Below are 11,370 nucleotides of genomic sequence, written 5' to 3'. Positions count from 1 at the left end.
CCTTTATCGGGCAAAATGATCAGAGATTTAAATATGAGGATTTTGCCCGATGAAGGTCTAGTACAGAAATGTGTTTGACCTTTGACCTACTCGTCTCTCTCCTACTGTCTCACGTAATAGATGTGGAAAGTATTTTTCTGTTCTGTGTATGTAAAAAAAACAAAAAGAACCACTATAATATTTTAACTGACATCTTAAGGCATCCTTTCCTGTTCATATAGTTTAAGATCAACATGAATTTGGTCTCCTTTTCTCTCTGCTGGCAGCAGAAAGAAGACCAAATCTCTGCACACTTCTGTCTAAAAGTGAAACATTTTGTTGAAAAACCAAAGTTAGGGGAACGGAGCTGAGCGATGAGCACACAGAGTACCATGTTCCTGTTCCTGTATGTCATTATGTTTGGCTTTTAGCCCCCAGTTACTGTGTTGTAATGCTACCTCATGTTAACATGTCCTGTTTTTACTGCAGCTTATCAGCATCCTTCATCTGCTGCTTGGATTATTTCACCTGTAGTTATAAAATAAGGACATGGACTGTCAAATGTATTTGTATGATCTTTTATTGTATAACATGCTATTTATCTATTTAATATTGAACATTTTGGTGCTCCATAGTTATTCTAAGTGATGGCGAGATGACGCCTCATGAAGTGATGAAGCTTTCCAGCAAAAATACCACCTGTTGGCCAAAGAGCGTAAAGCAGGCAGATGTATTACCGATGATCTGATATATTCCACGTAATCCGTTCATATCAACACAGTGTGTCTTGTGTGTGGTATACTGTCACTAATGATTGTATAACATAACTGTATAATAAATAGATTACCTTGAGAGGAATGTGGCTATCAAATGTATTAAGTCAATCCTTTGGTCATAATGTAGTCTGGATCAACAGCGTGTGGCTCACTCGCCGGATGTCCCTCTTTCTGTGTTGCCATTCTCAAACTGCGTTCTCTTCGGGAAACAACAGACACCGAGCTAGCGACCTAGCTGAAAATGTCAAGTTGTGAAGAACATTTGGACGGTGCAACAAGGCAGGTCTGCTTGGTTCTTTCGGGGAATGATTGTAAAGATTTACAAAGAATATGTTTAGGGCATTTCCTCTCTAACTGGGACGTTTTGGGATCGATTGGTGGTATTGCTGTGGACGAAGTACACACGGAGATACACTGATCATGATATAATAATGGGGCAATATTAGATTTATAAAACTAGAAAGTGCCAGTGGTTTAACAGGGCAGAGGGCAGTGAATGTGCTCATGTAGATCATGAATGTGTAATAAAACCAGTGTAGATTGGAACCACTTCCTAAACCAGTCCCGTGGTATTGACAGGCAGCGAGGCTTCGGACGTCATCAATGATGTAATTTCTCTAAAACGATAACAAGCTTCGATAAGTGCTTCACGCGAAACTTCCGGGATTTCTCGCCACATGCTCCGAAGCCTCGGGACAGGATGTAACATCACAAGTTATTCCACAATCTGTAGCAAACCTGTTATGATTGGCTATGGAAAGTAAACCCAGAGGTAGAAGTCAGTAACTAATGCAGAGATTCAAGTGAAGTCTACAAAAGGATTGGGACATGTAGTGTATTGGCCCACATTCTCAGTCTCATTCTCTGTGTGTGTGTGTGTGTGTGTGTGTGTGTTATAAGAATATTAAATACATTACGAGAATGATAAGTCTTTGAACCTCAGCAGAACTGAAAGTAGATGGACAACTGTTACTTAAAACAAAACTGATATTACAGGCCGAGACACATTTACTCACCTGTAGCTGCAGAGTTACATCATCGTCTGCTGACACACTGATGACTCATCAAATAAATACAAACCAGGATTACATACAAATAATACAAACCTGCGTTATTATGTAAGATAGTGAATTATAAATTACAGCACTTTGTTTTTTAGAAATCTGGTTTTAAACCTGCAAACTCTTACTTGTAACTGCTTTACATAGTTGTACTTTCTTTTGCATTCTTGTTATCCTAAATTATTCATCAATTAATTTTCCAATTCTGGGCGCCTGGATAGCTCAGTTGGTAGAGCGGGCGCCCATGTGTAGAGGTTTACTCCTCGACGCAGCCGGCCCGGGTTCAATTCCAACCTGCGGCCCTTTGCTGCATGTCATTCCCCCTCTCTCTCCCCTTTCATGTCTTCAGCTGTCCTATAAAATAAAGGCCTAAAATGCCCCCAAAAAATAATCTAAAAAAAATTCCAATTCTGAACGTTTTATTGTCTTTCTATATTTCTTATGATTGTATTTTCTGTGTTGTTCTGTTTTTGTCTTTCTGACTCGCTGCTCAATGATCTCTCGAGGTTAAATAAAGATTGAATGAATGAATATCTATATATATATCTATATATATATAGATATATATAGATATATATAAACAGTGTAGACAGAAGTATTAAGACGATTGGAGAACAATTAGATACTAAATAGGATGTAAAAAAGGGGACCAAAAACAACAAAAAAAGCAACAAGAATGTCAGAAAACCTTGAAAAAAACTACCAACAAAATGTTGAAAAAGCGGAAAAAAAACTTGTAATGTTACATCCTGTCCCGAGGCTTCGGAGCTTCTGTTGAGAAATCCCAGAAGTTCTGTGTGAAGCGCTTATCGAAGCTTATCGTTTATATATATATATATATATATATATATATATATATATATATGTGTATGTATATATGTATGTATGTGTATATATATATATATATATATATATATATATATATGTATATACGTGTATATATATATATATATATATATATATATATATATGTATTTCTTCTTACGGCTTGAAAGTGTCTCACCTCCTTGCTGTCGTTAGTAAGATAATTTGGGGATCTTTACAGCCATGGTTTGTTTGGTGTCCTTGTTCCAACATTTCACCACCTTCCCGAAGCTGCCCTCTCCCAGATCCTGCAGGAACTCGTACTGGCGGGGCAGCTGCAGGGCGTCCGGGCCCGACAGTCGTCTCGTGAAAAGAAACATGAAGACACTATAGAGAAGGAGAAGTGACAATATCATATGTATACAATGTCACAAAGAGTTTAACAACAATGATAGTAGTCATATCACATCCATACAGGGATAGTAGTATACAGCTGTTAAAACATCATTAAATAAATGACACACTGGTATCAGATCGGCCAATACACAAGTTCAGGTATCGGAATCGTTATCAGGAAGCAAAAAAGGTGATGACTGGGTAGTTGCGCCCCTGGTGCCGACTGAAATATCTCTCAAACTATTGGATGGATGAAATCTTTTTCAGATATCCAGACCAATGATTTGTCTCCATCTGCTGGTCGCCTTCGTAACGAGCAACATTGGTGGAGTGTGATTACTACACGGTGGAGAGGAACTACGGACATTTACTCCACTACTGGAGGTAAGTATCATTCTGAGGTACTTGTATTTTACTTAAGTAGAACTCATTTTATCCACATGGTAAAATCTGTGAATGAATCCGTCTCAAAGATATAATATTAAAAATAAATGTAGGCATTAATTAAGTGATGAAATGTCCATTTCTGGCGCTGGTTAAAAACATGTTTTCAGGCTGATAGAAACCTTTTATAATAAACATGCAGTGTGCATTGGACTTGTGGAGGTTTCTTACTGCTAGACTGCTTGAATCTAGGCTGAGTACTTTCTTTAAATAGGCTTCTCTGCTTCACTGTTACTGTAGTTGTTACTGCTTAGTTTGAGCTGTTTTTCTTACCTAGGATTGTGTGAGCTAGGATTTAGTTTCACTCAGGTGTTTGAGAGAGATAAGAACCAGTTAGAGTTAAGGTCGCTTTCATTTTACTCTGTCAAGAGCTGTAAAGCTTATACAGTTTGATTACCTTAATTAGAGGACAACTCAGTCATTTAGTAAACTGGGGCGCCGTCTCCAAACCCTCTGATTCTAAGAAGAGTTTACCTCCTAAAAGCTGAAGTCAGCAGAGTTTTTAAATGAGAAATGAGCTCTGTTGTAAACAAGTGTTGCTGCGTTCCTTATCGCATACTTTTTCCATTACTTTTAGTACAAACTGCAGCTGCTCTTACAAAGTACATACTGTTGCCTGCAGTACAGTCTGCAGACAGTCGGGACATAAAACTCTGTGATAACATTACAGCTTGAACTTTGAGCCTCTTGTTCAGATATGCAACACCATATCACTGTTGTTTTAAGATAAGAGCTCACACTAGTCTCACTTCTCAGGAAGTGAGACTCAGACAGTTGTCACTGAGTGAGAGGTGAAATGGCGCAGAAAGGAGTTCAGCTGGACCGGGAAACCTTCTCTTGTTCCATCTGTCTGGATCTACTGAAGGATCCGGTGACTACTCCCTGTGGACACAGCTACTGCATGAACTGTATTAAAAGCCACTGGGATGGAGAGGATGATAAGGAAACCGACAGCTGTCCTCAGTGCAGGCAGAGCTTCACACCGAGGCCTGTCCTGCTGAAAAACACCATGTTAGCAGTTTTAGTGGAGGAGCTGAAGAAGACTGGACTCCAAGCTGCTCCTGCTGATCACAATGCTGGAGCTGAAGATGTGGCCTGTGATGTCTGCACCGGGAGAAAACTCAAAGCACACAAGTCCTGTCTGCAATGTCTGGCTTCTTTCTGTGAGAAACACCTTCAGCCTCATTATGAATCAGCTCCATTAAAGAAACACAAGCTGGTGGAGCCGTCCAAGAAGCTCCAGGAGAACGTCTGCTCTCATCATGATGAGGTGATGAAGATGTTCTGTCGTACTGATCAGCAGCTTATCTGTTATCTCTGCTCTGTGGAGGAACATAAAGGCCACAACACAGTCTCAGCTGCAGCAGAGAGAGCTGAGAGGCAGAGAGAGCTCGAGGGGAGTCGACAAAACATCCAGCAGAGAATCCAGGACAGAGAGAAAGATGTGAAGCTGCTTCAACAGCAGGCGGAGGCCATCAATCTCTCTGCTGATAAAGCAGTGGAGGACAGCGAGAAGATCTTCACTGAGCTGATCCGTCTCCTGGAGAAAAGAAGCTCTGATGTGGAGCAGCAGGTCAGATCCCAGCAGAAAAGTGAAGTGAGTCGAGTCAAAGAGCTTCAGGAGAAGCTGGAGCAGGAGATCACTGAGCTGAAGAGGAAAGACGCTGAGCTGAAGAAGCTCTCACACACAGAGGATCACAACCAGTTTCTACACAACTACCCCTCACTGTCACCACTCAGCCAATCTACATCCAGCATCCATATCCGTCCTCTGAGCTGCTTTGAGGACGTGACAGCAACCGTGTCAGAAGTCAGAGATAAACTACAGGACGTTCTGAGAGAGGAGTGGACAAACGTCTCACTGACAGGGACTGAAGTGGACATTTTACTGCCACAACCAGAGCCCAAGACCAGAGCTGGATTCTTAAAATATTCACATGAAATCACACTGGATCTAAATACAGCATACACACGGCTGTTATTTTCTGAGGGGAACAGGAAAGCAACAGTAATGTGGGAACAACAGTCTTATTCTAGTCACCCAGACAGATTCACTGGCTGGTGTCAGGTCCTGAGTAGAGAGAGTCTGACTGGACGTTGTTACTGGGAGGTGGAGAGGAGGGGAGGAGTTTCTGTAGCAGTTGCATACAAGAATATCAGCAGAGCAGGGGGGTCAGATGAATGTGGATTTGGACGAAATGACAAATCTTGGGCGTTATATTGTAACAACAACATTTATACATTTTGGTACAACAATGTCCAAACTCCCGTCTCAGGTCCTGAGTCCTCCAGAGTAGGAGTGTACCTGGATCACAGTGCAGGTATTCTGTCCTTCTACAGCGTCACTGGAACCATGACTCTCCTCCACAGAGTCCAGACCACATTCACTCAGCCGCTCTATGCTGGACTAAGGCTTTATGTTTTATATGGAGACTCTGCTGAGTTGTGTAAACTGAAATAGACAGAAGTCATTTAAGGTTTAAATTCTGTGTTTTAACTCTTCAACTTATTTAGTCTCCATGTTTGTTGCTGAGAACTGATTGTTGTGACATTCTATTTTTTGTCACTTTTTCGACGTTTTTGTTGCTTTTTTCGACGTTTTTGACACTTTCATCAACATTTTTTTTGCTGTGTTCAACGTTTTTGTTGCATTTTTTGACGCTTTTCCTGTTTTGTATCTAACTGTTCTCCAACTGTCTTCATCGTTCTGAAACCAGAACACAATAAATGTTGAGGATGACTCATTTTCCCTCCTGACACCTAAAGAGAGACAGAAACTGTCTGATGTTTCTGTTTCCATAAGTCCTATAACATAGGTAGGGTTGCTGTGTTGATTGTCCAGTCAGAGAGACTGAGGGGAAATGACAGAAAGTTATTTTAAAAACTCTCAAAGATTCGGGGCTTTGAAGGAAACATTGGGGGCTGGAGTCCCAGAAGTTCCGTCACTGCTGAACAGAGATCAGCTGTTCTGGGCAGTACTTTGACATGTTAATGTTAAATTGGATAGTTTTTACAGCATTTATGTTTATTTATTTTGTTTTATGTGATGTCTTTTCCCCCCTCCTAATACTGTATGTCTTTTTAGTCTGAGTTTGTCTGCTTCTTGTCTATTTTGTCCTGTATCTAACACCAAGGACTGTGCTGGAAATATGTATTTTACTTTAGCATGTCATCCTTTGGATTACTGTTTTGTCATCTTGATCCAGAAATCAATCAATCATTCAATCAATCAATCTTGTCATTAGTTGTTGTGTAAATGTTGAATTTCTTTAGGAGGCGCTTCTTCCTGTGTCTGTTTGAAACATGAAAACTTCTCTGAGCTCTAAATGTTTGATGAATATTTGTATCAATGTATTTGTACGAGGCCTTAGAAATATCTGTGAATTAGAACAAAACGGTGCCATAAGATATTTTCTGGATGTGTACAAATATGACCCAAAACTGTCTTTAGTGGGAGACATGGGATGGGAATCATGTGAGGCTCATTGGAAGATATGTACTGTATACTAATGGGATGTTTGAACAAACTCAAGCTTTACATGATGAATAAACTAACATGAACAAAGTATTTTCTTCCCGTTTTCATTCCAGGATTTCATACAAAGCTGAAGGAGAAAATGTGAAACTGATATGAGAGTATAACTGAGGCACTTTTCCTCCTGAAACACCACGAAGTACAGTGTTCATGTTTAGAGTCAGTCAGTCTCTGTTCTTTCAACTTTCCTCACTAAAACTGCTCCGTCACAGAGAAATGAGCAGAGTTTTCTATCACTTGTTGCTTTTTACAGCCAACATTTCCTCTCTGCACTGAGTCAATAAATATTACACTAAAACTACCTGTGTTTCATTAGTAGTTCCTCTTCCCCCCCAGCCCTTAATATTACGTTACAGCATACATTGCTAAAAGCCACAAGGGCATAACTGCAAAGCATTATGGGTGATATTCCCCTCTGAAGTGACCATCGTTGTTCACTCGCTCCGTCTCCCATTGCCTGGTCATATCTAAGGTCCATCCTATTTACTGGAGCAGTGAACAACATTTCCATTGCAAAAAGAAGCTGATGGGATGGAAATGATTGTTCCAGGTATTAGAGAAACCACAGAACCGTGCAGAGACCTGTGACCCATATTAGTGATAGAAAAGCTTTTTTATATCACAAATATGTGTGATGGTGAGCGGAAGGTAGAGGACCCAAATGCAGGTAGAGGCAGGAAGGCAGGAGAAGGTTTGAATTTTCTGAATTTAATCCAACAAAAAACGGCAGTACAGAGACTGGAAAAAACTCACAAAGTCAGGCAGGGAGAAATCAAAGCAACGGCAGCAGGCGATAAAATGCACAAACTGACGGGCAAAACACAGGCAGGAACAAACTGACACAAGCAACAGGGGAAGGACACAAATGGATACAAAATGATCTAACAAGAGACAAAGGGAACACAGGGGTTAAATACATGAGGTAATGAACAAATGAGGGACAGGTGATACAGCAGGTGAAACACATCAGGGCGGGGCAGGACACTCAACAAAGGCGGGAAACACAGAAAGTAAAACTAGACAAGACAAGACAGAAAACAGGAAGCAGAACATAAACAGGGAAACGCAAAACCGAAAATTACACAACAAAATATACACAGACCACAATACACAAAACAGGATGCATCAACACAACAGGGAACAGAAATATACAGAATAAATATACCAACACAGGAAACATACAGAAATCAATAATACAGGTAACAGAAATGGAACACAATATAAACCAAAACACCGAAACCATGACAATATGGGTTTCTTTCAACCAAATTGCCCCAAAATAACCTGGATGCATGCATGAATGTTGTATGGATCCCAGACAACATTCTTCACAGGTAAAATGAATAATTACTTTCATTGAATTTGGGGTGTTTTATACAATTGTATAGCATTACAAAAAAATGTTTTTTAAAACAGTGTCCTGACTAAACTTTGACATAAACCAGTCTGTGATACACTCAACATCCTCTCATCTTAGTCAAAATTATTCATAATTTCTGCTTTTTTAAACTAAAAAAATAGTTATAATGTCATGTAAGTTAGGTTTATTGGCCATTAATGCGGCCAACACATTCTAACCATGGGGTCTGGGGGTCCTATGAGTGTCATTAATTTACTGGTAAGAAGTAGGGCTGGATCCAAATATCAGACTATGTTATTTTTTTCATTTAATACTGTAATAAAGTTGAGAGGGATTCAACTTTTAGAGAAACACAACCCTAAGGATATAAACATGTTTTGAGCCCCCTGAACAGTTATTTTTACCTCTTTTTGAGGAGTCTTTCATATATTTTGACGGGGGAGAAATCTACCTCTTCTAAATATTGGTGGGGATATATCCCCTGCAATCCCCTCGCCCCCCCTCCACAAATAAAATCTAACCCTTTACTCACAGTGCAGCTGAAGTGAAGATACTGTCCTGAGTGGCTCAGCCAGAGCATCACTGTAGCAGCAAACTGCTGTCTGGAATCACAGGCAACTTGATCTATAGACATTAGAAAGAACATGGGGGATAATAGATTAAACCAGTGTTACATGTTAGCATGACCAGATGTAAAGCTTTCTACTAAGTGTCTGAGTGTGACTGACCTGATGTAGTGCTCTGCTGACTGGCTGCAGGAGAGATGGCTGCTGCACACAAAAGCATCATAAATCCTCTATATCAGCCAGTTTCAGGGATTATTAATAGAGTGCTTTTCATTATTAGATGCTTTAAAATAAGAAGTAAGACATCTTACCTCACTAAAATCATACTAACATTACAGGTACAAGGTAACATTGAATCTTGGCAGTGGCACACAGGAACATAGAGTTAGAGTGAGTGCAACATAAACATTAATATAACAGCAGGCTAACATGAATCCAGAAATATCATAGTCAACTACTGAAAGGTAACATTTCCCTTCACTGTATAGCCTATAGCATATACTTCACCTACTAATCAGGATCTTATGGCTCTGAAGTGTGCCCTAACTAAGAATACCAGTAAACATATACAGGGGCCACGGAAGCTGGTACACTTACTGCCAAATGTCACGACTTCAAAGCAGTGGCGTAGGCAGCAATAGTATTTTGGGCGGGCCGGTACAAAAGTGAGTGGGCCATTGTCAAAGACGTAGAAGTAGCAAAAATGACAAACTGAAAAAAACAGCAACCATTTTACCTTCCACATTTACTGCATTACAACGGCAATAGCAGTACTGTCATGTTGGTACATGCTCAACCAACAAAGCTAAGTCTAAAAAGTTTGCACACAACAATATAGACAAAAACCTGTCAATTTTAACCTATTCTATATTACCTATAATACATTTGCACCGGCAGAACCAGCAGCATTGGCTCTGCACAGCACTGTTATAAAATTAACCATTTTATTGCACAAAGTGGCAACTAAACATGAACCCAAACAGCAGAGAAGGCGTTTACATACTGCATGACATAGGATAGCTGACATCAGACAGAAATCGCACATGTAACATATCCTTTGTGCATTCATAACAGCATAAGTAAAATACAAGTACCTCAGAATGATACTTACCTCCAGTAGTGGAGTAAATGTCCGTAGTTCCTCTCCACCGTGTAGTAATCACACTGCACCGATGTTGCTCGTTACGAAGGCGACCAGCAGATGGAGACAAATCATTGGTCTGGATATCTGAAAATGATTTCATCCATCCAATAGTTTGAGAGATATTTCAGTCAGCACCAACTGAGCAACAGACGCTGTAATCCCTAAAACAACGGCTCAGAAACATCAAAAACACTTTGAAATGTTTCACAGTCTGGCTCAGGGTTTCTCCTTTGTCTCGAGGGAATTCCATCGCCTCGCTTCCCACACAAAGGTGATAAATGTGTGCAAGGTAGCAGTGGTGGAATGTAACTAAGTACATTTACTCCAGTACTGTACTTCAGTCCAAATGTTGAGGTACTTGTACTTTACTTGAGTCTTTTCTTTTAATGCCACTTTCTACTTCTACTCCGCTACATTTCAGAGAGAAATATTGTACTTTTTACTCCACTACATTCATCTGACAGCTTTAGTTACTAGTTACTTTACACATTACAGTTGTTTCCCATTGCTAAACGACAGTGGGCACAACTGGAGCTACATATGCAAAACTCTAACTATAGTCTGCACAGCAGCAGTTCATGTGAACCAAACTCTAGTTTATTTTTTCATTGCTTGAACACAGTTTTCAAAACTCTACACACTTATCCCATGACTTCAACCACAACCTGCACAACACTGTGGATTCACAGCACTCTGTTCAAATGGTAACACACAGCTGTCCAAACTGATAACCACACATTCAAAACACAATGGATTTCAGTCTGGTGCATTTCAAACACTGCTGATTGATTTTAACTGAAAGACTTGTTAGTAAACACATACTGTATGTATGTATGTATGTATGTATGTATATATATATATATATATATATATATATATATATATATATATATATATATATATATATATATATATATATAGGGCAGTCAATCGATTAAAAAATGTAATCTAATTACAGTTTTTCTTGATTGCTTTGACCTGCTTAAAGAAACTGGGATCCACTCGGTTTTCATCATCACTGTCTCAGCAGAGCAGAAGACACCGCTTGCAAATGTGTTAACCCTTTCTCATTGGATTGACACATTTCCCCACCCTTTTGCAGAACAGTTAACACGGATGTCATTCAAGCAGTCCAAACTCCATTGTTTTAGCTATGCTAACCAAACAGAAACCATCTGTTTCTAACTATTAGAAACTACCTCCATCATTATGAAATCACTGAAGCACCTGTTTGACTCTCCTTCACACAAATCTTCAATTAGCAATCAGTCTGCAGGCCTTAAAGGTGCAGCGTCTGTGTTGTTC

The 11,370-nt window shown here is 39.8% G+C and overlaps 3 protein-coding genes and 1 pseudogene across 3 annotated transcripts in view; 2 read left to right on the top strand and 2 right to left on the bottom strand.

The window, feature by feature from the left end:
* LOC116041771 (tripartite motif-containing protein 16-like) overlaps nucleotides 1–11,370 on the bottom strand; it is a 95,087-nt gene that overhangs the window by 36,313 nt on the left and 47,404 nt on the right. The gene's annotated exons all lie outside the window — the stretch shown is intronic.
* LOC116041796 (tripartite motif-containing protein 16-like) overlaps nucleotides 1–11,370 on the bottom strand; it is a 74,034-nt gene that overhangs the window by 24,753 nt on the left and 37,911 nt on the right. The gene's annotated exons all lie outside the window — the stretch shown is intronic.
* The window catches only part of LOC116041856, a 51,500-nt pseudogene that overhangs the window by 13,543 nt on the left and 26,587 nt on the right, over nucleotides 1–11,370 (top strand).
* Nucleotides 4,157–6,006, top strand: LOC116041816 (tripartite motif-containing protein 16-like). The gene has a single exon (XM_031287869.2). The coding sequence runs from the start codon at nucleotides 4,257–4,259 to the stop codon at nucleotides 5,919–5,921; it is 1,665 nt and encodes a 554-aa protein (XP_031143729.1). The 5' UTR covers nucleotides 4,157–4,256; the 3' UTR covers nucleotides 5,922–6,006.

This window comes from Sander lucioperca, chromosome 14 (assembly GCF_008315115.2).
Source record: "Sander lucioperca isolate FBNREF2018 chromosome 14, SLUC_FBN_1.2, whole genome shotgun sequence".
Classification (NCBI taxonomy): Eukaryota; Metazoa; Chordata; class Actinopteri; order Perciformes; family Percidae; genus Sander; species Sander lucioperca.
Note: the sequence above shows the minus strand (reverse complement) of the source record. Positions and strands in the feature narration are given on the sequence as shown.